At 54.8% G+C, this 27,681-nt stretch overlaps 1 protein-coding gene across 1 annotated transcript in view; it reads left to right on the forward strand.

Moving 5' to 3' along the window:
- NOTCH3 (notch receptor 3) overlaps nucleotides 1–27,681 on the forward strand; it is a 39,223-nt gene that overhangs the window by 3,803 nt on the left and 7,739 nt on the right. Inside the window, exons 3-30 of the mRNA XM_070462725.1 lie at nucleotides 2,390–2,532; nucleotides 2,612–2,950; nucleotides 3,037–3,159; nucleotides 3,237–3,470; nucleotides 4,358–4,513; nucleotides 4,600–4,785; nucleotides 5,386–5,499; nucleotides 5,724–5,837; nucleotides 6,629–6,862; nucleotides 6,983–7,093; nucleotides 7,575–7,767; nucleotides 7,844–7,995; nucleotides 8,218–8,331; nucleotides 9,292–9,447; nucleotides 10,785–11,010; nucleotides 11,403–11,604; nucleotides 11,866–12,019; nucleotides 12,418–12,602; nucleotides 13,158–13,290; nucleotides 13,374–13,631; nucleotides 13,715–13,833; nucleotides 14,280–14,866; nucleotides 16,492–16,824; nucleotides 20,292–20,446; nucleotides 20,531–20,753; nucleotides 22,191–22,275; nucleotides 25,378–25,540; nucleotides 27,360–27,664. Of these exons, the coding sequence (XP_070318826.1) occupies nucleotides 2,390–2,532; nucleotides 2,612–2,950; nucleotides 3,037–3,159; nucleotides 3,237–3,470; nucleotides 4,358–4,513; nucleotides 4,600–4,785; nucleotides 5,386–5,499; nucleotides 5,724–5,837; nucleotides 6,629–6,862; nucleotides 6,983–7,093; nucleotides 7,575–7,767; nucleotides 7,844–7,995; nucleotides 8,218–8,331; nucleotides 9,292–9,447; nucleotides 10,785–11,010; nucleotides 11,403–11,604; nucleotides 11,866–12,019; nucleotides 12,418–12,602; nucleotides 13,158–13,290; nucleotides 13,374–13,631; nucleotides 13,715–13,833; nucleotides 14,280–14,866; nucleotides 16,492–16,824; nucleotides 20,292–20,446; nucleotides 20,531–20,753; nucleotides 22,191–22,275; nucleotides 25,378–25,540; nucleotides 27,360–27,664 (5,497 nt within the window). The remainder of the gene's footprint in view (nucleotides 1–2,389; nucleotides 2,533–2,611; nucleotides 2,951–3,036; nucleotides 3,160–3,236; nucleotides 3,471–4,357; nucleotides 4,514–4,599; nucleotides 4,786–5,385; nucleotides 5,500–5,723; nucleotides 5,838–6,628; nucleotides 6,863–6,982; nucleotides 7,094–7,574; nucleotides 7,768–7,843; nucleotides 7,996–8,217; nucleotides 8,332–9,291; nucleotides 9,448–10,784; nucleotides 11,011–11,402; nucleotides 11,605–11,865; nucleotides 12,020–12,417; nucleotides 12,603–13,157; nucleotides 13,291–13,373; nucleotides 13,632–13,714; nucleotides 13,834–14,279; nucleotides 14,867–16,491; nucleotides 16,825–20,291; nucleotides 20,447–20,530; nucleotides 20,754–22,190; nucleotides 22,276–25,377; nucleotides 25,541–27,359; nucleotides 27,665–27,681) is intronic.

Here is a 27,681-nt window from a genome sequence, read left to right on the forward strand (position 1 = left end):
GTGGGTCTGGGGTGACTTCAGAGACCCTTTGAAGTTGCACACGCACTTTGACTCACCTCGATGGGGGGGGGGGGGGGGAGGGTCTCAGCCTGGTAGAGCGGGTTCCTCGGGTTGGGATGGTGGGAATTGGGGGGAAAGTGTGACCTCACCTGGCGCTTCTCACTTGGGAGGCGGAGTCGCGGGACCAGGCGCCTGCGCTCTGGGACCCCGCGCCTGGAAAGCTGCCGACAGGTGTATACGCCCCCGGCTGCCCCGCCCCCCCGACAGGTGAATCACCGGCCCGCGCGGCCGCCCGGAGCCCGGATCACCCGGAGCGGAGCGCCGGGCTTAGTCTCCAGAGGTGGTCCGTGGGAACCTCTCCCCACGTACCCCCTCATCCCTAGTCTCCTTCAAATTCCTTTCGCGGATCCCGCAGTCTGTCGCCCCTCCATGGATCCTCCAACTCTCAAAGTCTCTCAAACTCTAGTGTCTATCTCGTAGTCATCACCTCTTCCCCAGCCAGTCCCCCTACCGAGTCCATGCTCCCCGCCCCCCCCCCCACTCTCCCGCCCCCATCGGTCTCCGGTGAAGCCCAGGCGATTGGGCGGGGCGCGGGCAGCGGAGAACCAGCCCGACCGGTCGGCAGGGGCGCGGGGCACAGAGCGTGGGAACCCGCCGGGGGCGCCGGGAGCGGGCCGCGCGGCCACGCCCTGCCTGCCGTGCGCGCGCGCGTGGTTGGGGGAGGAAGAATTCGCAGTGCTCGGCGCCCGGTGCAGCACGCCCCCTCCCGGCGCGCAGTCTTGGCGGCGGTCCCTGCCCTGCGGATCTTTGGGGAGGGGGTTTGGGACCTGGGTTCTCCCTCTGCGCCCGCTCTTGCCCCGACTTGTTTCGCTGGGGGCTGGGGTGGGGGGAATCTTGTGGGTGACGCTAAGGACTGAGTCAGTTACTTAAGTTTAGCCCCGAGCGACCGGGACAGGCCACAGGGAGGAACCCAGGCGAGGGGCGGGTAGCGTCGAGGGCCGGTCCAAGTCCCGCCCTCTGACCCCACTCTGGAGGTGTCTAGCCTTAAGACCAGCGCGCTTCTGTACCCTCACCCTCAAGGTGGCCTTGGTGCGTTTGGAGGGGGCTGGAGGCTGAAGGACCTTCTCCCAACAGGGGGCGCCAGCATTGGTGGCCACCTCCTCCCCGCAACGGGAGGAAGGGGTCTCTGTGTCCCAGGAAAGGAACTGAAGCTTTGTGGAGGTCCTCTTGTCTGGCATGTGAAAGTTAGCCCGTACTGGTGAATGAGGCTGTGGGTTGGGGTCTTGAGTATTTGCCAGCCCAGCGCATCGTGTTAGTGTGTCCCTCTCGTCTGATACCTTAGGGGGTTCTGCCCATCTGTGTGCGCCTGGGTGGTTGTCTTCTGGAACCTGAGACCTTTTGCATTTGCCATTTCCTCTAGTCTTCCCCACACAGGCCCGTGGCCCCCTCCCTCACTTTCTTCTCCCACACAGTCTTCTTTTTTCCTTCCCTTTGTCTGTGAAAACATAGTTGCCTTCCCCCCACCCCCATCCCTCTGTCCTCCTTATCCTGTGTTTTTAGTTTCTTGTGGCTGTGGAACAAATGACCACAAACTTGGGTGGTTTAAAATAACAGAAATTTATTCTCGCAGTTTTGGAGGCCAGAAGTCTTTGCCTTTCTCTTGTAGGACAGTTGTCACTCAGTTTAGGGCCAGCTTGGATAATCAGGATGGTCTCATCTAGACATCCTTCATTTAATTGCATCATTAATTACATTTCTTTTTCCAAATAAGGTCACAGTCACAGGTTCTTGGTCATGGACATAATTTTTCTGGGGCCACCACTCTGCCCAACTGCATCCTTCATGATCCCCATGGCCTGAACTACCCGCCGCTGCCGCCTCCCCCCCCCCACTCCACCGCGTGCATGTTGCTTATTCATTCATTATTTGTATATCTTCTCTTTGCCAGACCCGGCTATGAACATCAAAAGGGTGGGGACCACTTTAATTGTGTTTGCTGCTGTATTCCTGGGCTTCTCAGATGGCACTAGTGGTAAAGAACCCACTTGCCGATACAGGAGACTTAAGAGATATGCAGGTTCAATTTCTGGGTTGGGAAGATCCCTTGGAGGAGGGCATGGCGACCCACTCCAGTATTCTTGCCTGGAGAATCCCAGATATGGAGGAGCCAGCCAGTCCATGGGGTTGCAAAGAGTTGGCCATGATGGAAGTGACTTAGCACACATGCTGTATTCCCATTGCTAAGAACCTAGTAGGTATGCTCAGGGAAACTGTTGCGTGGATGAATGAGTGTGTGTGTTTGTTTACCTGTGTGCTTCTGGTCTGTCTGGTGTGTCTCTCTTGTGCTGTTCTGCCCTGACTTTCCCCACCAGGTCGTGTCTGTCCGCAGGTGCCCACCAGGCTGGGTGGGTGAACGGTGTCAGCTGGAAGACCCCTGCCATTCCGGCCCCTGTGCTGGCCGTGGTGTCTGCCAGAGCTCAGTGGTGGCGGGGACCGCCCGGTTCACCTGCCGCTGTCCCCGGGGCTTCCGAGGTAAAGGGGGGTCTGGAAGGGAGCTGAAGGCAGGCAAGGGTGTGGTCGGCCTGGGCTCACCCTTCCTGGTTCCCGGCAGGCCCCGACTGCTCCCTGCCAGACCCCTGCCTCAGCAGCCCTTGTGCCCATGGTGCCCGCTGCTCCGTGGGCTCCGACGGCCGCTACCTGTGCTCCTGCCCACCCGGCTTCCAGGGCCGCAGCTGCCGGAGCGACGTGGACGAGTGCCGGGTGGGCGCGCCCTGCCGCCACGGTGGCACCTGCCTCAACACGCCCGGCTCCTTCCGCTGCCAGTGCCCAGGTGGCTACACGGGGCCCCTGTGTGAGAGCGCTGCGGCGCCCTGCGCTCCCTCCCTGTGCCGCAACGGGGGTACCTGCAGGCAGAGCGGCGACCTCACCTACGACTGTGCCTGCCTTCCTGGTGAGGGAGCTGTACCCGGGGGAGGCAGCAGAGGCGGCGGGACAGCCGGCCCGCCTGGCGGTGACCATCCTTGCGCTCCACGCTAGGGTTCGAGGGCCAGAACTGTGAAGTGAATGTGGACGACTGTCCAGGGCACCGATGTCTAAACGGGGGGACGTGCGTGGATGGTGTCAACACCTACAACTGCCAGTGCCCTCCTGAGTGGACAGGTGAGCGGTGGGACCTGAGGGGGGCCCCTGGACGGGCACGCGCCAGGTAAGCGGACTGATGCATCTGTGTGCCACAGGCCAGTTCTGTACGGAGGACGTGGACGAGTGTCAGCTGCAGCCCAACGCTTGCCACAACGGGGGCACCTGCTTCAACACACTGGGTGGCCACAGTTGTGTGTGTGTCAATGGCTGGACGGGTGAGAGCTGCAGTCAGAATATTGATGACTGTGCCACGGCTGTGTGCTTCCACGGGGCCACTTGCCACGACCGTGTGGCCTCTTTTTACTGTGCCTGCCCCATGGGCAAAACTGGTGAGTGACTATTTTTTTCCCTGAAGGCAGCAGGGAGCCATTGATGGCTCTTGAGTGGGGCCAAGGATGGAGTCTGACTTGAGTCAGACTTATGCTATGCTAGAAGCATAATTAAACATATTGTTCTTAATTAATTAAGCTGATGCTTAATGCTTATGCTAGAAGCTGGGTTTGGGGTGAAGGATAAGCCTGGGAGAGGCCTTGGAGGGCAGACAATCCAGGAAAGAATTCACCGGAATGGAGAGCTAAACTATGACTCAGAAGGAGAGGGGACTTTTGGGAGTGGCAAAGATCAGAGAAGATGTTTGCTAGGGTAACTTGGAGCGGAGGGCAGGGTATGTCAGGCAGAGGGTACTGCAGAGGCAAAGACTTAATGCTAGGACTCTCTTAGAATCATAAAAACAGTCAATGGATTTTAAAAACAATATGTGGATATTTCCAACTTATTTTCAAATGGTTCAGAAAAAATAAAATTACAATAGTTGAATCTAGGTGATGGGTATATGAATAAACTTTTCTGTATGTTTAAATTTTAAATAAATGATTGGGAGAGAATAGCTACTAAATATGTATGTGCATGCTAAGTTGCTTATGAACTGCAGCCCTGCCAGGCTCCTCTGTCCATGGGATTCTCCAGGAGAGAATACTGGAGTGGGTTGCCATGTTGTCCTCCAGGGAATCTTCCCAACCCAGGGATTGAACCTGCATCTCTTATGTCTCCTGCATCGGCAGGCAGATTCTTTACCACTAGTGCCACTTGGGAAGCCCACTAAATACACTGCTGGTTAATAAACGAAAAAACAAAACACTACAATGTTCAGGGATGTGGGACCTTTGGGCAGAGCCGGGGGATGGTCTGCCCTTGACTTCCACTTACTCTTTCCCAGGACTTTTGTGTCATCTGGACGATGCTTGTGTCAGCAACCCCTGTCACGAGGATGCTATCTGTGACACGAACCCAGTGAATGGCCGGGCCATCTGCACCTGTCCACCGGGTTTCACAGGCGGAGCTTGCGACCAGGACGTGGACGAGTGTTCCATTGGTGAGGGGGTACAGTCTGAGGGTAGGGAAGGAGGGGAGAGGCTGCTCCTCAGCTTCCCACACCCACACTGTGACCCCACCTTGCAGGTGCCAACCCTTGTGAGCACTTGGGCCGGTGTGTGAACACACAGGGCTCATTCCTGTGCCAGTGCGGCCGTGGCTACACTGGCCCGCGCTGTGAGACCGATGTCAATGAATGCCTGTCAGGACCCTGCCGCAACCAGGCCACGTGTCTGGACCGCATAGGCCAGTTTACCTGCATCTGCATGGCAGGTGTGTGGTGGGCGTGGCTGGGGCGGGGCCTGAGGCTGGGAGGCGGGGTGAGAAAAGCCTTCAGGCAGAGGGGCCCAGAGCAGACAGAACTGGAAGGGTGAGAGACTGAAGCTTGGGATGAGGTGGAGGCAGAGCCGGAGCAGAGTCGGGGGTGTGGTCTGGTGGAGTCAGGAGAACCGCACATGGGCTGGGAGTGGAGTCTGGACGCACTGTGGGATGGGAATGACATGAGGGCAGGACCAGGGTCTGGAGTAGGGGTCACAGTGGAGACTGGACAGAGATGCACTGATGCTGGGGTGAGATTGAGGCTGGGCACAAGGCTATGGTGGGCCCTTGGCTGGGAGCTGGGGAAGAGGCATAATTTGAAGAAGGAAGGAGGTGGTCTGAAGACATGCCCACATGGAGTCTCAAGCCTTGAGCCATTTGGCCATTTGGGGCCACGCTGAATGAAGATCCAGCCTGAGTCTGAAAACTGAATCTAGAGATGGGTTGGGGTCAGGGCCAAGGCTCAGGGGAAGTGGGGTATGTCCCCCCTTGCTCTCCCTTCAGACCAGAAGCTAAACCCTCATTGCTGTGACCCCCCCCCCTCCACCCCTCCAGGTTTCACCGGCACATATTGTGAGGTGGACATGGATGAGTGTCAGAGCAGCCCGTGTGTGAACGGTGGGGTCTGCAAGGACAGAGTCAATGGCTTCAGCTGCACGTGCCCCTCGGGTGAGGACTCTGGGCCAGGGAGCCTGAGAAAGACCTTCTGGGGCAAAGACTCCAGGATGGGAGCTTATAACATCATGTTAGTGGGTTCCTATATAGCAGATAGCACCTTATGAAGTTAATTTAAAAGTAAATGGGCTTTCCACCCAAACCAGGCAGCACTGGTGAGGGGTGTCTGCTCTGGCCCTACTTGGGTCCCTCTGTTTATCTCACACTCCCCGCTCCAGGCTTCAGTGGGGCCATGTGTCAGCTGGATGTGGATGAGTGTGCCAGCACACCCTGCCGGAACGGAGCCAAGTGCGTGGACCAGCCAGATGGCTACGAGTGCCGCTGCGCAGAGGGTGAGGGCAGGCTAATGACAAGACGGCAGGAATCTGGAGGAGGGGCTAGTGGGGGAAAAGGGCCAATAATAAGCTTGGGGGAAAGTTGGGGACAGAGCTGCTGCAAGGCAGGCCTGGAGCAGGACTAATGAAAGAGCCAGGAGGAGGAGCCAATCGTGGACATAAGCAGAGGTAAGGCTAGGGGGTGGGCCCAAAGGATCTGGTAGGTTAGATGTGCACTGGATTGGAGGGACCCCGTCCAAACCCCTCCATCCCCAGGAACCTCCCGTACTGTCCTGCTCCATCACTTCAGTTGTGTCCATTCTTTGCGAGCCAATGGACTGTGTAGCCCACCGGGCTTCTCTGTCCATGGGATTCTACAGGCAAGAATACTGGAATGGGTTGCCATGCCCTCCTCCAGGGGACCTTCCCCACCCAGGTATCGAACTCATCTCTCCTGCATTGCAGGCGGATTCTTTACCCACTGAACCACCTGGGAAGCCCAGGAACCTCCCATGTGTCCACATCTCCAGTGGAGGGAGAGGCAAATCAGGGCTGATGGTGTAAGGATTGGAAGCAGGGTCTCGCTAGGGGTGTGATTTAACTGGTAGGGTCCTGGCCAGGGACAAGTCTCGGAGCTTGCCGCTGGATGGCCTCTGGAGGCCAGCCAGGGGCGGAGCCTGAACTGAGCCTGCCTCCTATTGGCTCAATGGGCCGGGCCTGAGGGAGAGCTGAGTTAGGATTGAGCAGAGGCCAAGGCTATGGGCAGGACCTTGGCCAGTGGGTGGAGCCTGACCCTCTATCCACCGCAGGCTTCGAGGGCACAGTGTGTGAGCGCAACGTGGATGACTGCTCGCCAGACCCTTGCCACCACGGGCGCTGTGTGGACGGCATCGCCAGTTTCTCGTGCGCCTGTGCCCCGGGCTACACCGGCATGCGCTGTGAAAGCCAGGTGGATGAGTGCCGAAGCCAGCCCTGCCGACACGGAGGCAAATGCCTAGACCTGGTGGACAAATACCTCTGCCGCTGCCCTCCTGGCACCACAGGTGGGGCCAGGGGCTGGTCTGGGACAGGAATAGTACATATGATGGGACACAGAGGGTTCAGGAATGGTGTTTCTGGCAGGTGACGGTGGTGGCAATCCCAGTCGTGTTCCCCTTCCCCAGGTGTGAACTGCGAAGTGAACACTGATGATTGTGCTAGCAACCCCTGCACCTTTGGAGTCTGCCGGGATGGCATCAACCGCTATGACTGTGTCTGCCAGCCTGGATTCACAGGTGGGCAAGTGGCTGCCATGGAAACAGGGTCTTTATAGAGTGAGGGTGAAATCACCTATTTTTCCTGGCCAGGTTTTGCCCCTCTGTTTGCATGTGCTTGTCCTTAGGGATTGTCCATGCTTTGCCCTGAGAATTTTGCTTTCTCCCATTGGCATGTGTCCCCATGTTTGCTCAAGATTATCCTGGTATGTCCATGAAGGTGTTCAGACTCAGAGGTTGAGGTGTTTCTGAGTGGGGCCAAGGCAATCCTTGGCAGAATGAAAGTGACTTCATGTAAGTTTGGGGGCAAGGGTGATCTGGGGCGAGGTATCTCTGGGTTACGGAGATGGCTGTCCTAATTTGCACAAGAGCTGATGTGTTACTAAGCAAATGAGATGGTCCTTACTCAAGGGTGTGACTGTGCTAAATGGGGCAAGGTTGCCCTTCCCTGGTTGGCTCCGCTATCCTTGTCCTGGGACGAGGTTGCCTGCCTGCTCCCCAGGGCCTCTCTGCAACGTGGAGATCAACGAGTGTGCGTCCAACCCCTGCGGCGAGGGAGCCTCCTGCGTGGATGGTGAAAATGGCTTCCGATGCCTCTGCCCACCTGGCTCCCTGCCCCCGCTCTGCCTTCCCCCAAGCCATCCTTGCGCCCAGGAACCCTGCAGTCATGGCATCTGCCACGATGCGCCTGGAGGGTGAGGTCTCTCCCTAGCTCCCTGACCCCTGCAGCTTCCCTACCCTCCTGCCAGCCCTGACTGCGTCCCTCACCAGGTTCCGCTGTGTGTGTGAACCTGGCTGGAGTGGCCCTCAGTGCAGTCAGAGCCTCACTCGAGATGCCTGTGAATCCCGTCCCTGCCGGGAAGGCGGCACCTGCACCAGTGATGGAATGGGCTTCCGCTGCACCTGTCCCCCTGGTATCCAGGGTGCGTGTCTCCACCTTCCCTCCCCAGGGCCTCTTCCTTCCTTCTTCCTTCTTATTTCCTTTCTGCTTCATTTTCTCTTCCTTCTCTGCATTTGTCCCTTTTTTCTTTTCCTTTCTCACTCTTACACAGGAGCTTGGGAGGTGGGTATCAAGGTGGGGACCTTGTGGGGAGATGGGATCAAGGAATCTCTCAAGACGATCTCACTCTGCCTGCCCACTACAGGCCATCAGTGTGAGCTGCTGTCCCCCTGCACCCCGAATCCCTGTGAGCATGGGGGCTACTGTGAGTCTGCTCCTGGCCAGCTGGCTGTCTGCTCCTGCACCCCTGGTTGGCAAGGTACACCAGTTGCTTCTTCTGTCCTTCACTTCCTCTGCAACTTGCTCCATACTGGATGATGCTGAGGACCCAGAGAAGGAGTACCCCAACCCCCCCTTGGCTCTGCCTTTAAAAAAAAAATTTTTTTTAAGTAAATTGTTTGCTTATTATTTATTTGACTGTACTGGGTCTTAGTTGCAGCATGTGGGATCTAGTTTCCTGACCAGGGATTGAACCCAGGCCTCCTGCTTTGGAAGCACAGAGTCTTAGCCACTGCACCAGCAGGATAGTCCCCTGGTTCTGCCTTTTAAGGGAGCTTCCTTCTGGGAAGGAACAGAGCTAGACAGAGACACTTGCAGCCTGTGTAGTCAGTTCAGGAGAAGAGGAAGGGATATGGGCTGTGTTGTTCATTGTTTAGTTGCTAAGTCATGTCTGACTCTTTTGACCCCATGGAGGGCAGCACGCCAGGCTTCCTTGTCCTTCACCATCTCCCAGAGTTTGCTCCAATTCACGTTGATTGAGTCAGTGATGTCATACAACCTCCCATCTCACCCTCTGTTGTCCCCTTCTCCTCCTGCCCTCAATCTTTCCCAGCATCAGGGTCTTTTCCAGCGAGTTGGCTCTTAGCATCAAGTGGCCAAAGTATTGGAGGTTCGGCTTCAGCTTCAGTCCTTCCAATGAATATTCAGGGTTGATCTCCTTTAGGAGTGACTGGTTTCGGTTTGATAAGGGCTTGAGAATCTAGAATTCAGGCTGAGAGTTTGGGGAAAGCCTGGAGGAGCAGGCCTCAATCACAGAATCACATTCTCCACCAGCTGAAATAAGGAGAGGGGCGTGCTGGAACAGTATGTGCAAAACACCGAGAAGCAAACTTCTTGCCTTCATCTATGTCAGTCTTAAAATTCCTCCTGAGCGCCAGGTACTCCCGGACCCTACCCTGCATCTGCTAATCCTGGATGTTATTTTGCTCCCCACCCCCAGGCCCACAATGTCAGCAGGATGTGGATGAGTGTGCCAGCCTCTCACCCTGTGGTCCCCATGGTACCTGCACCAACCTGGCAGGGAGTTTCAGCTGCACCTGCCATGAGGGCTACAGTGGCCCTTCCTGTGATCAGGACATCGATGACTGTGACCCCAGTGAGTTCAAGGGAGCTCTTGGGGGGAGGGTTCTGACCTAGGGAACATGTTCATCAAGTTGCTACAGTATGCCTAGCACTGTACTTTCATTTCATCTTCACAGTTGTCTTACTTACCCCATTTGTTCATGAAAACTGAGGCCCCACAGAGGTTAAGTGACTTGCCCAAGGTCGTGCAGCGAGTAGAGAGATGAGCTAGGATAGGAGCACAGATCTGTTTGACTCTGAAGCCTGTAACCTGCCTCTGTCAACAAGCAAGTTAAAATTGTATGTAAAGTATGAGATAATAGGCCCCTTAGTGAGTCACCAGGAGCACTGTTAAATAGACAAATAATGCAAGTCACATATGAATTAAGTTTCTTTAGTTGATTTTTTAAAAATCTTTTTTTTTTAAAATTAATTAAAAAAAATTTATTTCGTTGCACCAGATCTTAGTTGTAGCATGGGGGTTCTTGTTCCCTTACCAGGGATCAAACCCAGGCCCCCTGCATTGATTGGGAGCAGGTAGTCTTAACCTCTGGACCACCAGGGAAGTCCTTGAATTAATTATTTTCTAATAGCCACATTAAAAAGCAAACAAAACGACAACAGGTGATATCAAATTTAATAATATATTTTATTTAACCTAATACATAAAAACATTACCATTTCAACATGTAATCAATATAAAATGATTGAGGTATTTTACATTATTTTTTTCTTTTTTCATATGGAATCGTCATGATCTGCTATCTGGTGTCTATTTTATGCTTACAGTACATCTCAAATTGGACCAACCACATGTCAAGTGCTCAAGAGCCACATGTAGTCAGCGGCCACCATACTGGCTAGCCCAGGCCTGGAGGAGACCTCCTGTGCCAAACTCAGGAATTAAGCAGATACAACCAGTACTTGGGATTTCCCAGGTGGTGCTAGTGGTAAAGAACCCACCTGCCAGTGCAGAAGACATAAGAGATGAGGGTTCGATCCCTGGGTGGGGGTGATCCTCTGAAGGAGGGCATGACAACCCGCTCCAGTATTCTTGCCCAGAGAATCCCGTGGACAGAGGAGCCTGGCGGGCTATAGTACATAGAGTCAGATTCAGATATGTCTGAAGCAACATAGCATGCACGCAGGCAACCTTTTGGGAGCTTCTCAAACCTTTCCTCCCTTCCACATAGAGGAGGTTTCAACCAGATAAGGGAAGGCATGAGGCCTCAGAGAGGACAGGGTTTGGTTCCCCTGGCTAAGTGTGCTCCTCCCAATGAAGCCTGGTTTTCTCCCGATTTTCCTCTATGCAAGGCATGGCCAGGTCAGGGGGTGAGGTGCGTGACCAGACCTCCTCCCTTCTGACCGTAGACCCCTGCCTGAATGGTGGCTCATGTCAGGACGGAGTGGGCTCCTTTTCCTGCTCCTGCCTCCCTGGCTTTGCTGGCCCCCGCTGCGCCCGAGACGTGGACGAGTGTCTGAGCAGCCCCTGCGGTTCAGGCACCTGCACAGACCACGTGGCCTCCTTCACCTGCACCTGCCCGCCCGGTTATGGCGGCTTCCGCTGCGAGCAGGACCTCCCCGACTGCAGTCCCAGGTGGGTGGGGCCTCTCCTGGGGGGCAGGGACCCTGGCATCGGATGGGGCGTGGGACCCGAGGAGCCGGGGACAAGGAGTCCTCGGCTGGACACCCACTTCAGGACTTTGATGCCTGATGGGGACATGTCCGGGAAGGGGCAGGACATCTGTTGGGAGGTCACCTTAGGTACCCTGGTCCCTGAGGGAGCAAGGCCAGGCCAGGTTGGGGCCTCCACATAGCCCTGAAGCACCTGGGGTACTGGGGTTAAGGGACACGACAGGGCGGGGCCTTTGGGGGACCTCAGCTTCTCCTTGGGGTACGGGTCTTGTCACTCTTCCGCCCGGAGGGAACCCAGGAGCGGGGCGGGGCCTCTGAAGGGCGGGGCCTGACGCGCCCCGCCTTTCCCTCCAGCTCCTGCTTCAATGGAGGGACCTGCGTGGATGGTGTGAACTCCTTCACCTGCCTGTGCCGCGCGGGCTACACTGGCGCACACTGCCAGCATGAGACGGACCCTTGCCTCTCGCGGCCCTGCATGCACGGGGGCGTCTGCACTGCCGCCCACCCCGGCTTCCGCTGCGCCTGCCCAGGGGGCTTCACAGGCGCTCAGTGCCAGGTGGGCGGGGTCACTGGAGCCGTGGGGGAGGAGTCTAGAGGGATGTTCTGGGGGAGGGGCCCTTTGGGTACCTTGGTTGGTTGAGAAGGCAGCCTGGATCCTGGGGAGGAGTTGGCACAGGGATAGCGGTGAGGGGCCTGGCAGGGATCCTGGGGGAGAAATCTGGAGAGGCGTTCTGGAGCCTGCTCACGACCTTGGAGGAGAAGCTGGGCAGGGTTTCTAGGGGTCCCCGAGTGTGGACACTCCGGCCTTCCTCGACAGACGCTGGTGGACTGGTGCAGCCGCTCGCCCTGTCAGAATGGGGGTCGCTGTGCCCGGACAGGGTCCTCTTTCTACTGCCTTTGCCCCCCGGGGTGGAGCGGCCGCCTATGTGACATCCGGAGCCTGCCCTGCAGAGAGGCTGCAGCCCAAATCGGTGAGGGGGGGGCGCGTGATTGGGTGTGTGTGCACATACTTCCTGCTAGGGTGAGCTGAATGAGAGCGCATCAGAGCTTATGGACGTGGTGGGGTGTGTGAGTGTGTGTGAATATGGCCAGGACATGGTGGTGTGTGTGTCTATCACTGCGAAACGACTGGGATGTCTGCGATGCCGTGTGTGACCTAGCTGATGTGAGCTTTGAAAGTGCGCGCACGCGCGCGCGCGCGCGCGCGTGTGTGTGTGTGTGTGTGTGTGTCAGTGTGAGGGGATGTGTGGGAACCCAGTGGAATGTGTGTGACGCCTTGGTGACCAAGGCTAGTGGGGATGCTGGGTGTGCTGTGTATGACAGGGGCAGGGAGGAGGGAGTCTGCCTGATGCCGCTGTCCTCTGCTCAGGGGTGCCCACGGAGCAGCTGTGTCAGGCGGGTGGGCAGTGTGTGGACAAGGACAGCTCCCACTACTGTGTGTGCCCAGAGGGCCACACCGGCAGCCACTGTGAGCAGGAGATGGACCCCTGCTTGGCTCAGCCCTGCCAACATGGGGGCACCTGCCGAGGCTACCTGGGCGGTTATGTGTGCGAGGTAAGGAGCACCCAGGGGAGGAGACGGAGGGCTGCTCACTCCTGGGTGAGTCTGGCTACACATTTCTGTGTGTCTAGAGCCTGGTGCAGTGTCCCTCTCAGGCATGTCTGGGTTTTTGCTTTTGTGACTCTGAGTGTCTTTTTGTGGGTGTCACTCTGGGTAGATCTCAGGGTGTCTGCGTCTGGCTCTGCCTCTGTCTTTTGTTATTTCTTGGACATATGTGTCTCTGTGCATGGTGTTTCTATGGGTATGAATGGCACACATGGGCCAGTGTCTGAGTGTGCGTCTCTGGCCGTGTGTGTCTTGGGTGTATCTGGGTATTTCTCCTGTGTGACTGCCTGTGCATTTGTATGTATGTGTGTTTCTTTGCACTGTTATCTGTAGCCCTCTGTGTCTGGGTGTTTCCATGCACTGGGTGTGTGTTTCTGCTCACTGAGCATGTCTCCGTGCGTGGGATGACTGCATGTGCCCCTTTGCCCTGGATTCTCTGTATCTCCATGGGGAGCATCTGTGTCCCTCTGGGCTGAGGAGGTCCCTGTCTCGCCCCCACTGCAGTGTCCAGCCGGCTACACTGGTGACAGCTGTGAGGATGATATAGACGAGTGTGCCTCCCAGCCCTGCCAGCATGGGGGCATCTGCATTGACCTCGTGGCCCACTATCTCTGCTCCTGTCCCCCAGGGACGCTGGGTAGGCCAGGACCAGGGCTGGGGGACAGGCGGGGAGGCTCGGTTTCTGAGCCCTCCTGATGTTCCCCATCCCCCACCCCCCAGGCGTGCTCTGCGAGATTAATGAGGATGACTGTGGCCCAGGCCCTGCCCTGGACCTGGGGCCTCGGTGCCTGCACAATGGTACCTGCGTGGACCTGGTGGGTGGGTTCCGCTGCACCTGCCCCCCAGGATACACTGGCCTGCGCTGTGAGGGGGACATCAATGAGTGTCGCCCAGGTGCCTGCCACGCGGCGCATACCCGGGACTGCCTGCAGGACCCAGGTGGGGGCTTCCGCTGCCTGTGTCACCCTGGCTTCACAGGTGAGCACGGGAAGAGGGGGCTGGCCTGGGATCCTGCCTGTGTTTCCCACAGGCAGCTGATCCGCGTCCTCCTGCTTGCCAAGGTCCCCGCTGTCAGACTGTCTTGTCTCCCTGTGAGTCTCAGCCTTGTCAGCATGGAGGCCAGTGCCGTCCCAGCCCCGGCCCTGGGGGTGTGCTGACTTTCTCTTGCCACTGCATCCCGGTAGGTGGTAGGTGGGGTGGCCCGTGGTAGCGGGGTCTCTGGAAGCGGGTGGGGTGGAGGTTAGGGGGCGTGGCCTCATGGGAGGGTGACGCTTTAGGGGACAAGAAGTGGAAGAGGATTTCTGGGAAATGTTGAAATTACCTGGAGGTTGTGTGTGCGTCTCTCCGTAATTTGGAGTTGCGGCCTCTTGGGAACGCTTGGGCTTACCTGTAAGGTGGGGCTGGCAGTGGGAGCTAGGAGAGATTGGGCGAGACCTGGGGCGATCAGAGGCACAACCTTTCCCAAGTTCTGATCCTCCATATTTTCTTCCCTCTCCCCCTTCAACCCTCAATCCGCTTTTCCACCTTTCCATTTCTTTTACCTTCCCTACTTTCTCCTCCCCTTCTCTCTCTCCCTCCATCCCCTGCCCCCGCGCTTTTTTTCCTCTCCCCCCACCCAACCCACAGCCGTTCTGGGGCCCGCGTTGCGAGCGGGTGGCACGCTCCTGCCGGGAGCTGCAGTGCCCAATGGGTGTCCCGTGCCAGCAGACGGTCCGTGGACCGCGCTGCGCCTGCCCCCCGGGGCTGTCGGGTCCCGCCTGCCGGGGTTCCCGGGGGTCGCCCCCCGGGGCCGGCAACGCTAGTTGCGCGACCTCTCCCTGCCTCCACGGGGGCTCCTGCCGCCCGGAGCCGCTCGCGCCCTTCTTCCGCTGCGCTTGCGCGCCAGGCTGGGCCGGGCCGCGCTGCGAGGTGCCCGCGACGATGCCCGAGGTGTCCGTGGCGATGCCCGAGGTCCCGGAGGAGCCGGCGTGCCCGAGAGCCGCCTGCGAGGCCAAGAGCGGCGACAAGAACTGCGACCGCGAGTGCAACAGCCCCGGCTGCGGCTGGGACGGCGGCGACTGCTCCCTGAGCGTGAGCGACCCCTGGCGGCAGTGCGCGGCGCTGCAGTGCTGGCTCCTGTTCAACAACAGCCGCTGCGACCCCGCCTGCAGCTCGCCCGCCTGCCTCTACGACAACTTCGACTGCCGCGCCGGCGGCCGCGAGCGCACCTGCAAGTGAGTCCGTCCTCAGCCGGGATCTTGTCTGTCCATGTGCCACACCTGACCACCGTGGGCCCTGCTTCTCTTGTCTGTCCATCCGTTTGCCTTGATCCGTCAGTACGTCCTCAGTCTGTCTGTTGGGCTGTGCCTTCGTTTGCCCCGTCTGTTTCCTGGTGTCCCTTGTCTGCCCATCCGCGTGCAGTTTGTCTGTCTGTGCCCCTCACCTAGCCATCCATATGCCATTTATGTCTGTGTGTCTTCCCATTCTTGTGCCTTGTCTGTACATCTTTGTTCCCTGCCTATCAATGTGGCAGTCTGTTTGTCCATCCATTAGCCTTTTCTGTTTTTCTGTCTGCCCCTGCACCCCATCTGTCCCTCATTATACCCTGTTTGTTGGCCTTTCTGTCCATCCATGAATTCATTTTGTCCCTCTATGCACCCAGCTGTCTGTCTGCACCCCTGCTTGTCCATCCTTGGACGCCATCTGTCCATCTGTCTGTCTCTATGCCAGTCTGTCCCTCTGTGTGCCCCATCTGCCCATCTGCGCACCTTTGTGCCCCATCCGTTCATTCACATGCCCCTTCTGTCCTTATGTCCATCCATGCATGTTTTTGCCCTTCTATATGACCATTCATCTGTCCATGGCCCTGCTGGTCTTTCCTTGCCCCTCTTCTGACCTTCTCTGTCTGTTCATGAGGCCTGCCTGTCTGTCTCATACATTCTCTCTATCCATCCATATTCTCTGTCCTGTCTGACCCTCTGCGTGTCCTTCTGTCTCCCCCTGTCTCATTCTGCTCCAGCCATCCTGGCCTTTCTTCAGTCTTCAGATTCCCCGGCTTGGGCCCATCTCAGGGCCTTTGCACTGGCTGTTCGCTCTGGCTTGTCTTTCAGGGAGTCACATGGCTCCTCCCTCATCTCCTTCAAGTCTTTGCTCAAGCACAAGTCTCTCTGTGAACTCCTTTCTGGCCACCCACAGCACTTCCTCTGCTTAATTTTTTCCCTTAGCATTTAATTCGTGTGTGTGTATGTGTATGTTTACATTTAGCCTTTATTGGTGTGTGATCAAAACACTGTATGTTCTGCTGATTCATCATTTTTAATATATGTCTCTGCCCATTGTAATGACAGCTTCAAGTGGGTAAGGTTTTGTGTTGGGGCCATATCCTTAGTGGACTTCCCTGGTAGCTCAGTCGGTAAAGAATCTGCCTGCAATGCAGGAGACCTGGGTTTGATCCCTGGGTTGGAAAGATCCCCTGGAAAAGGGAAAGGCTACTCACTCTGTATTCCTGCCTGGAGAATTCCACGGACAGAGGAGCCTGGCGGACCACCATCCATGAGGTCTCAAAGACTGAGTGACTAACGTTTTCACCTCACTCATATCCTTAGTGCCTACAGCTGCGCTCAGCACCTAGGACGTGGTTGTCAATAGTTAATGACTTAATAATTGCAAAGCAACTGGCTGGTTTTGCAGAAAGCCTGATACATTCCACAAGCATGTGGATATATTCCAGTTCTCTGCTCCTTGAGGAGTCTTGGGTGCTTTGTGGTGTATTCGTGCAGCGGGGGGGGGGCAAGGTGGGGACGTGTGGGGTTAGGGGTTGGGGGGAGGCTCCCTTGACCCCGCCCTCCTTCGCCCCCAGCCCAGTGTATGAGAAGTACTGCGCGGACCACTTCGCTGACGGCCGCTGCGACCAGGGCTGTAACACGGAGGAGTGCGGCTGGGACGGCCTGGACTGTGCGGGTGAGGTGCCGGCCCTGCTGGCCCGCGGCGTCCTGGTGCTCACAGTGCTGCTGCCGCCGGAGGAGCTGCTGCGCTCCAGCGCCGACTTCCTGCAGCGGCTCAGCGGCATCCTGCGCACCTCGCTGCGCTTCCGTCTGGACGAGAACGGTCAGGCCATGGTCTTCCCTTACCATCGGCCCGGGCCTGGCGCTGAGTCCCGGAACCGGCGGGAGCTGGCCCCCGAGGTGATCGGGTGAGTGACTCCACCCCGAGGGGAGCCGTGGGAGGCGCACACAGATGCAAGGGAAGGGGCACCATTCATAAGGCCTTGTGCCTTTGCTGTGCTTAGTCTCTCAGTCGTGTCTGACTCTTTGCGATCCCATGGACTGTAACCCGCCAGGCTCCTCTGTCCATGGGGATTTTCCAGGCAAGAATACTGGAGTGGGTTGCCATGCCCTCCTCCCGGGGATCTTCCCAACCCAGGGATGGAACCCACGTCTCCCACATTACAGGCAGATTCTTTACCAGCTGAGCTACCAGGGAAGCCAAACCCCTTGTGCGTTTTACTTCCCTTACCATATGGGAACCCCTATTCTAGCTATTTTTAAGTTCCCTTCAAACTCTAAAACTCTGTGGCTGAACTTGGCTTTTCTCCGGAAATATCTGATAAAGCACCTAGTAGGTTTCAGGCTCCGGGTTAGGCCTTTAGTCCAGTTATGTTTTCATTGATTTCACTGCTTAGGAAATACTCAACATGTGGGAGTGCCTTCTTGGTAGTACATACAGTATTATATAATACATATAATACACACATCTCAACCTCAGCACCATTGACTTGGGGCCAGATCATTCTTTACTGTGAGGTGCTGTTCTGTCTTGTACACTGTAGGGTGTTTGGCATCTTCCCTGGCCTTTACTCACTGGATGCAGGCAACAGATCTCCCCCCTCCCAGATGTGACAACCAGAAATGCCTCCAGACATGAGCAATGGTCCTCTGGGGAGCAGAAGAAGAGCCCCCCTCCTGACCCGTGTCTGCACCCCAGCCTCTCACTGAGCCCCCTGATCCTATGTGCTATGAGCTCCAGTACCACCTCTGGCTTTAACTTGCCCTGTTTTTTCTTTTAATTTATTTTTTAACTTATAAAATTTATAGTGAAGTAAAAGTCGCTCAGTCGTGTCTGGCTTTTTGCGACCTCATGGACTATACAGTCCATGGAATTCTCCAGGCCAGAATACTGGAGTGGGTAGCTTTCCCCTTCTCCAGAGGATCTTCCCAACATAACGCAGGGATTGAACCCAGGTCTCCTGCATTGCAGGCAGATTCTTTACCAGCTGAGCCACAAGGGAAGCATATAGGAGACTTGTAAAAATAAAAAACAAAGTTACATGTAGTTCCATTATATATTATGGGCTTTCCAGTCAGTGCTAGTGGTAAAGAACCCTCTTGCCAGTGCAGGAGATGTAAGAGACGTGGGTTTGATCCCTGGGTCAGGAAGATCCCCTATAGCAGGGCATGTCAACCCACTCCGGTATTCTTGCATGGAGAATTCCATGGACAAAGGAGCCTGGCGGGCTACAGTTCATTGGGGTTGCAAAGAGTTGGACATGAATGAAGCCACTTAACATGAATGTGTATATTATGATCATTTTTAAGTAGATAAATTATGATTTTTAGTTGGAGTTTCAGTATCAAACTGTCCAAAATTAATATAAATGGAAAATATAAAACTCTCCTGCTGGTGACCTGGTGGAGGAACCAGAGGGAGATGTGGCTTCTGAACAGGGTAGGACCCTGACACAGAGAGGAGGGCTGGAAGTTAGAGGTGAGGAGCAGGACCTCTGACTGGGATGAAGGAGATGGGTGGATGGGTGGTGTGCCAGTCCTTGGCCGGGTGACTTGAGTTGCTGGAAGTGTTCTCATCAAGAGGAAGACACAGGGCTTCCCTGGCAGCTTAGTGGTAAAGAATCTACCTGCCAATGCAAAGAGACATCGGTTCGATCCCTGTGTTGGGAAGCTCCCACCAGCGGTGGAGGGACCCACAGCTGCTGAGCTTGTGCTCTAGAGCCCAGGAACCGCAACTGCTGAGCCTACGTCCCCTAGAGCCAGTGCCCTGCAGCAAGAGAAGTCAGCGCGGTGAGAAGCCCGCACACTGCAATGAGCGTAGCCCCTCCTGTCCAGAACTAGAGAAAAGTTCGTGGAGCAATGAAGACTCCGCACAGCCAAAAATAAATAAATTTTTAAAATCTCTTTTAAAAAAGGTTAAGACATCAGGTGGAAATTCGGGATCACTTTGTGACTTGTAGAGTCTGGAGGGAACTGGGGGTCTCGGGGAGACCCTCAGGAGGCAGCTAGGGTCTGAAGAGTGAGACCAACGAGCTTGGCAATCATTGTAGCCTTGGAGGGACTTGAAGAAGTAGGGAGACGTGTGGGGAACAGAAGGATGAAATGGGGACCCTGAGTCCTAAAGATTGGTTGAAAGAAATTAGCTCAGAAAAGAGAAGCGGAAGGAGCAGAGACGGAAGGGGGCCCAGGACTTGGGGTACTGGGTATCCTGAAGAAAGAAAATGTTTGGAGGGTTGGGTTCCTGGAAGCAGAGCCTGAGGTGGAGATTCGGATATAGGCAATGTATTGAAAGGGTGTTCTGGGTTGATCGGGGATGAGGGAGGCAGGATGGGACAGGGGCAGGAACTGAGGCAGGAGGGAGCCTCGGCCAGGATCGGGCCACAGCCTGATCCCTTGGAGAGCTCTGGAGGGTAAGGTTGGTCCCGCCTTGAGACAGAAGGGCCAGCTTTTGTACACATCAGTCAGACCCTGGCCTAGGGCTTCCCTAAGTAGTGTCACCTCCCAAGGGAAGGGCTACCCACTTTGCTGAGGCTAGTTCTCTGGGGGAAGGGACAGCTGTCAACTGTTAGAAGCCAGTGCTCATAGCAGGCAGGAGGTGGATGCACCAACCTGAGAAAGGAGATTTTGATGGGAAAACAATGGCCATTGGATTCATGACTTAGAGGACATTGGTGGCCACAGCAATACTGGCTTGGGAATTGGCAAAGAACTTTAAGCATATGCAAAAACAGATCAGGATTGTGCACTTCTAGGTACCTAGGACCAAGCATTGACAATGAGTACATATGGCCATTCTTTATATATATATATATTTATATTTGGCTTCACTGGGTCTTAGTTGTGGCTCATGGGATCTTTGGTCGTCTTTGTAGGGTCTTTAGTTGTGGCATGTGGGATCTAGTGCTCTGACCAGGAACTGAACCCAGGCCCCCTGCACTTGGTGCTGGGAGTCTTAGCCATTGGATTATGAGGGCAGTCCCCCATAGGCCATTCCTGTTTCATATCTAGTCCCTTCGATTTGTCCTAGTTCCCATGCTATGTCAAAATAGTTCCTAGATAGTGTGTCACTTCATATGTAGACATTTCAGTATGCTTCTCTAAAAAAAATATAAGCTCTCTTCTTAAAAAACACTGTAATACCATGACCACAGCTAAAAAAAATAAACATCCTTAATATCACCAAATATATGGTAAGTGGATTTTAAAAAAGGTAGTTTGAGGGGATGTGGTGGGATTGGATGCCGGATGGGAGTTAGTGGGGACCTGGTGAGTAGAGAGGGGCTTCTGAGCGCGGCGTGGGGCGGTGGGCGGGGCCTGGGGCGGGGCTTGTAGCAGTGCCTGCTGAGCCTCCTGCCCCTCCCCTGTGTCTCCGCAGCTCTGTAGTGATGCTGGAGATTGACAACCGTCTGTGCCTGCAGTCGCCCGAGAATGACCACTGTTTCCCTGACGCTCAGAGCGCGGCGGACTATTTGGGAGCGTTGTCGGCGGTGGAGCGCCTTGACTTCCCCTACCCACTGCGGGCGGCGCGGGGTGAGGCCCGGCCGGGGGTCAGGGGATGAGGGTGAGGGTGGGCCCAGGCCCCTGGTAAAAAGACCCCCTGCTTCCTGCCCGCAGGGGAGCCGGTGGAGCTGCCGGAACCAAGCGTGCCGCTGTTACCGCTGCTGGCGGCCAGCGGCATCTTCCTGTTGGTCCTCCTGGTCCTCGGCGTCATGGTGGCCCGCCGCAAGCGTGAGCACAGCACCCTCTGGTTCCCCGAGGGCTTCGCGCTGCACAAGGATGTGGCCGCGGGACACAAGGGCCGGCGGGAACCCGTGGGCCAAGACGCGCTGGGCATGAAGTGAGGACCCTACCCGATCCCTCACCCCGTCCCTGACTGTGGCCGGGTCTGATGAGCCCTTGAGCCCACCTTCACCTGACTCTGACCTCTGACCCCTACCTGACCCTGACGTCAGACTCCGGCCTGGACATCAGTGTTTGTCTCCTTGACCACCGACTCCATGATCCCTCAGGGGTCACCCTGATTTGTGGCCCTCGATCCCCTTTCTATGGCCCAGTGCCCTGACTCAGACCCTACTGTGACTACCCGCTCCCCCCATCCCAGCCTCTCAGACTTCACCCTGATACTCAGAACGTGTTCCCGCATGACTGTGCACCTCATGACCCCTGTCTGCACCCCAGCCCCTCACTGGACCCCTGATCCTATTCTCTATGAGCCCCAGCACCACCTCTGGCTCTAACCTACCCTGACTTTTTTTGTTGTTTTAATTTTTTAATTTATGAGAGTATGATAGCACATTTATAGGAGACTTGGAAAATACAGAAGAAAGTTACATATAGTTCCACTGTATGTTACAATTATCTTTTAAGTAGATAAATTAAGATTTTTCATTGGAGTTTCAATATCAAATTCAAAAAATTAACAGAATGAACAGACAGAAAAGTAGAGGGATATGGTAGACCTGAAAAGCAGTATGAGCCAATTCAACATAATTAAGATTATACAATTTTCACACAACAGCAGGGAACAAAACCTTCAAGTTCCCATAGACTATAAACCAGGAGATACTGGCCCATACCCAGGGTCATAAAACAAGGTGCAAAAATGTCATGGTCTAAAGGTATTGAAATCATATGGAGTCTGTTCTCTTATCACTGTGGAATCATGTTAGAAATCAATATCAAAAGAAATTTTAAAATAACCCACATATTTGCAAGTGCACTGTGACATTTACCGAGAGATCTTTGACTTAGCCATTGAAAGCCTCAAAAATAACCTACCCTGACTCTTGCTGACTTCTCACCGCCTTTCCACCCCAATTCAGTGCTCATTCCCCAGGATCCTCAGTCCTGGCCTTGGCCATGACCTCCACCTCCCTGACCGGCCCCTCAAGACTCCAGCCACACCCTGTCCTAATCCCTGAATTTACCTCTCCTGTGACCCTGTGCCCTCTGCTGCCTCTCCACAACCTCTTCATTCCTGGCTACATCTCTCACCTGCTATGAGGATAACTCTGTCTTCCATGACTATGATGTCATCTGCTGTAACCCATGCTGTATGCCTATGACCCTCACCTGTCCCACAGACAACTGCTCTGACCGCTGACTCCTGTCCCTTCCCCAGTTCCACCTGACTGTCACCCATCACAACCCCTGAGAGTATCCCCTGCAACCCTGACCGCATCCTGCATCCCGTCCTTAGACCCTGTCTCTTGACCCTGTGGGCCCTGCCCCTGCTGACCCTGTTGTCCCTCCCCCCTCCCCACTGTCCCCACAGGAACATGGCCAAGGGTGAGAGTCTGATGGGGGAGGTGGCCACCGACTGGATGGACACAGAGTGCCCAGAGGCCAAGCGACTGAAGGTTGTGTTCCCTCCTGTGACCCTTGCCCTCAGGGTCCTGGGTGGGGGTCCAGTGGTCAGTGGGAGAGCCAGGGGAATCCCCGCTGTCCCTGGTTCCGGAGAACAGTCACGGCAACCACCCCATCCTGCTCCTGGCATCTTTCCAGAGGGGATCCCCTATCCCAGAGAGTGACTCTGCATTCTCTCTGATGCGGCCACCTTAGTCCAGCGTGCCCTGCCTGAGAACACCCCCAGCTAGTCTTTTCCTGTCCAGGGGCCACACCATGGGCCCTGTCTTTGTCAGCGAGCATTGCCATAATGAAACACTGCAGACTGAGTGGCTCAAACAAGACACTTATTTTCTCACACCTCTGGAGGCTGGGGCTTCCCAGGAGGCGCTAATGGTATAAAGAACCTGGCTGCTAGTGCAGGAAAGGCAGGAGACGTGAGTCCAATCCCTGGGTCAGGAAGATCCCCTGGAGGAGGGCATGGCAACCCACTCCAGTATTCTCTCCTGGAGAATCACATGGACAAAGGAGCCTGGTGGGCTATAGTCCATAGGGTCGCATAGAGTCGGACACGACTGAGTCAACTTAGCAGGCACAGATACACACTGGAGGCTGTAAGTCCAGGATCAGTGTGCTGGCAGGATTGGCTCTTCTTATCTTGAGAATGTGTCTTCTCACTGTGTCCTCACATGACCTTTCCTCTTTGTGTGCTGAGAATGAGGGAGAACTCTGGTGTCTCTTCCTCTTCCACTGGTCCTATTGGATTAGGGCTCCACCCCTATGATCTTATTTAACCTTAATTACTTCCTTAAAAGCTCTGTCTCTAAATATAGTCATGTTGGGGGATTAGGCCTTCACCATATGATTTTTGTTGTTGTTCAGTCGCTAAGTCGTGTCTGACTCTTTGCGACCCCATGGACTGCAGCATGCCAGGCTTCCCTGTCCATCATCTCACTGAGTTTGCTCAAACTCATGTCCGTTGAGTTGGTGATGCCATCCAACCATCTCATCCTCTGTTGCCCCCTTCTCCTGTCTTCAATCTTTCTCAGCATCAGGGTCTTTTCTAATGAGTCAGCTCTTCGAATCAGGTGGCCAAAGTATTGGAACTTCAGCTTCAGCACCAGTCCTTCTGATGAATATTCAGGGTTGACTTCCTTAAGGATTGATTGGTTTGATCTTCTTGCAGTCCAAGGGACTCTCAAGAGTCTTCTCCAACACCACAGTTCAAAAGCATCAGTTCTTTGGTGCAAAGCTTTCTTTATAGTCCTGCTCTCACATCCGTACAAGACTCCTGGAAAAACCATAACTTTGACTAGATAAACCTTTGTTGGCAAAGTGATGTCATATGATTTGGGGGTAGCACAATTCATAACAGGTTCCTGCTAGCATACTTTGAAGCTTGCTGAATGTCTGGGATGTACACAAATCCTCTTATTTCATCTTTGTGAGGATGCTATAAAGCAGCTACTGATATATACTTCCATGCTTAGCTGCCTCTCCCCTACCTATGTTTTTCTTGGCCACACTGGGTGGCCTATGGATTCTTAGTCCCTTGACCAGGGATTGTACTGTGGCCCTCTGTAATGAAAGTGCAGAGTCCTAACCACTGGACCACCAGGGAGTCTCCTCCCTTTTCCTGTGTTTTCAGTTCAGTTCAATCAGTTGTGTCCAACTCTTTGTGACCCCATGGACTGTATGTAGTACGCCAGGCTTCCCTGTCCATCACCAACCCCTGGAGTTTGCTCAAACTCATGTCCATCAAGTTGGTGATGCCATCCTACCATCTCATCCTCTGTCATCCCCTTCTCCTCCTGCCTGTGTTTTAATGTTTGTTAAAATGGATACTTCTATTGCAAATGACAGCTAAAGAAATCTGCTTGCCTCAGGCTTTTTTCTTTTACTTTCTCATCCAAAAGTGGGTGTTAAGTATATGGTGCAGAATGTTTATGTGGGTATTGTGGGATTATTGCATCATCTTTTTTTTTTTTAAGTTAGTTAATTAGTTAATCCTTGGCTATGCTGGATCTTTGTTGCTTTGAGTGGGTTTTCTCTAGTTGTGGAGACTAGGGCTTCTCTCTAGTTACAGTGGTCAGCCTGCTGATTGCGGTGGCTTCTCTTGTTGCAGAGCATGGGCTCCAGGGCGAGGGCTCAGTCACTGTGGTGCCCAGGCTTATTTACTCCGAGGCATAATGAATCTTCCCGGACCAGGGATCAAACCCATGTCCCCTGCATTGGCAGGCGGATCCTTAACTACTGGGCCACCAGGGAAGTCCCTGACTGCATCATCTTGATTTTACCAATGAGAAGCTCAGAATGGTAGGGTTACAAGTCTACTAAGGGACAGTGTCAGACACTAAATCCACATTGAAGGGTGTCCCATCCTCCAGGACCTTTTCCGGTTAGCTGTCCGTCACCTGGCTCTTCCCGTTTATGAAATTAAACTCTCCACCCGGGTCCTCAAGTTCAGATCTGATTTGATCAGGCTCTGTTTAGTCCTGCTGTGTGTGCTCAGTTGCTCAGTCGTGTCCGACTCTTTTCAACCCCCATGGACTGTAGCCCGCTGCTGCTGCTGCTGCTAAGTCGCTTCAGTCGTGTCTGACTCTGTGCGACCCCATAGACGGCAGCCCACCAGGCTCCCCCGTCCCTGGGATTCTCCAGGCAAGAACACTGGAGTGGGTTGCCATTGCCTTCTCTAATGCATGGAAGTGAAAAGTGAAAGCGAAGTCGCTCAGTCACGTCCGACCCTTAGTGACCCCGTGGACTGCAGCCCACCAGGCTCCTCTGTCCGTGGGATTTTCAGGCAAGAGTACTGGAGTGGGGTGCCATTGCCCTCTCCAGTAGCCCGCTAGATCCCTCTATCCATGGGATTTTCCAGGCAAGAACTGGAGGGGGTTGCCATTTACTCCTCCAGGGGATCTTCCCGACCCAGGTTGCGAACCTGTGTCTCCTGCACTGGCAGGCGGACTCATTACCACTGAATCACCTGGGAAGTCCCTATCAAGCAGGACGTTAATGGCTTCTCGGCATCCGCCGTGTGTGCATCTCTGTGAGAATGCCCAGATGGTCCCTCTGTGTCTCCCAATTCCTTGTGAGAACCTGGGTCCTTGTTCCTCCAGGTGGAGGAGCCTGGTGTGGGGACTGAGGACGCTGTGGATTGCCGCCAGTGGACTCAACACCACCTGGTTGCCGCCGACATCCGCGTGGCACCAGCCATGGCCTTGACACCGCCGCAGGGCGATGCAGATGCGGATGGCATGGATGTCAACGTGCGCGGTCCAGGTCAGTGATGGCGCCCCTGCCTCCAGAATGCCCTTGATCCATCCTGCTCATCAGAGGTTCCATCTGAGTCTGTGCTCTGGGGACAGCAGGGTGTGTCTGGCTGGCTGGCTGTGGATGTGTGTGTTAGTCAGGACTCCTGATTGTAAGTGGTAATAGCCCAACTCAAGCTAACTTAAGTAAAACAAGGGATTTATTTACTGGCTCTTGTAAACAGAAGCTTCAGGCACATTTGGATCCTGGACTTGTCAACTTTTGGTTCCAGTCCAGGCAGTCTTTCTCCTGCTGGCATTACAAAACCTTTTTCTCATCTGTAACAGCAAAAGTCCCAGGATGAGGTTTTTTTTTTTTTAATGTAGCTGCTATGTTTAAATTTAATGCACACATTCTTGTTGATGCTCAAACTATTGTATCTTTGGCCAATGAAAGCTATTTATTTATTTTTTAAAAACTGTCAGCTGCACTGGGTCTTTTTTGCAGTGTGTGGGCTCTTTGTTGCTGTTCACAGGTCTTCTCTAGTTGCGGTGCAGGGGCTTCTCGTTGCCGCGGCTTCTCGTATTGCGGAGCACGCCTCTAGGGTACCCAGGCTCAGGAATTGTGGCATACAGGCTTAGTTGCTCCGCAGCATGGGATCTTCCCAGATTAGGGATCCAACCTGGGTTCCCTGCCTTGGTCAGCAGATTCTTAGTCACTGGGCCACCAGGGAAGTCCTCCAAAGATGAGTTCTGATTGGATGGTCTAAGGTCACGTGCCCCATGTGTGAGCCAATCAGTGTGGCCTGGGGCCTGGAACATGCAGATTGACAGGCCTGGGCTATATGCCTGTCCCTGCGTGGGGGATTTGCCTTTACCTAGGGCTTGAGAATGGGGTGCTAGTGGCTTCCTAAGGAAAACAAGAGCAAATGCTCTTGCAGAGTAGAGCAGACCATGGTATGTGAATCCTCTTGGGTCTGTCTTTGCCACATTTTATAATATGCCTCCTGCAGCTCTGTTTTGCTTTCATTCCAAATGACTTGCACCTGTGGCTCTCTTTGGACTCCCATTAGGCCCCCAGGTACTTGGTATTTTATGGATGGCAGCACACCGAGTTTCCCTTCCTTCACTGTCTCCTGGAGTTTGCTCACATTCATGTCCATTGAGTCAATGATGCCATCCAACCATCTCATTCTCTGTTGCCCCTTTCTCCTCCTGCCCTCAATCTTTCCCAACATGAGGGTCTTTTCCAGTGAATCAGCTCTTCGCATCAGATGGTCAAAGTATTGGAGCTTCAGCTTCAGTAACAGTCCTTCCACTGAGTATTCAGGGTTGATTTCCTTTAGGATGGACTGGTTTGATCTCCTTGCTCTAGCACCATGATTCGAAAGCATCAATTCTTGGGTGCTCAGCCTTCTTTATGGTCCAACTTTCCCATCTGTACGTGACTCCTGGAAAATCCATAGCTTTGACTAGATGGACCTTTGCTGACAAAGTGAAATAACTCAGGCTGAAATAACTCTCCAGGAATGTGGTCATTGTTGACTTGCTTGACTTCCTCCCTCGTTCTGTGTGCCCTACTGCCTAGGAGGCCTCCTGTCACAAACCAAATGCCTGTGAAGCCTCATCCTGGGTTGGCTTCGGGGTACCTGGCACAAGTGTGTGTGCCAGGTGTGTGCGTGTGTGTGTGTGAGTGTGCGTGTGTGTGATGGGAGGATTGGCCCCTCGATCTTGTACTTCCACACATCCCACTTCCTCCTAATGCAGTGCACTTCCTCCTAATGCAGTGTCGTATTCCCCGGGAAGGCCCTGTGTCCGCCTCCTTTCTGACACACTCCTGGTCCCTACAGATGGCTTCACCCCTCTAATGCTGGCCTCCTTCTGCGGGGGAGCCCTGGAGCCAATCCCAACTGAAGAGGATGAGGCAGAAGACACATCAGCCAGTATCATCTCAGACCTGATCTGCCAGGGGGCACAGCTTGGGGCTCGGACTGACCGTACTGGCGAGACGGCCCTGCACCTGGCTGCCCGCTATGCCCGGGCTGACGCGGCCAAGCGGCTGCTGGATGCTGGGGCAGACACCAATGCCCAGGACCACTCTGGCCGCACCCCTCTGCACACAGCCGTCACTGCTGATGCCCAGGGCGTCTTCCAGGTGAGATTGGCTTGCCT

The sequence above is a fragment of the Odocoileus virginianus genome, chromosome 3, assembly GCF_023699985.2.
Source record: "Odocoileus virginianus isolate 20LAN1187 ecotype Illinois chromosome 3, Ovbor_1.2, whole genome shotgun sequence".
NCBI classification, from domain to species: domain Eukaryota; kingdom Metazoa; phylum Chordata; class Mammalia; order Artiodactyla; family Cervidae; genus Odocoileus; species Odocoileus virginianus.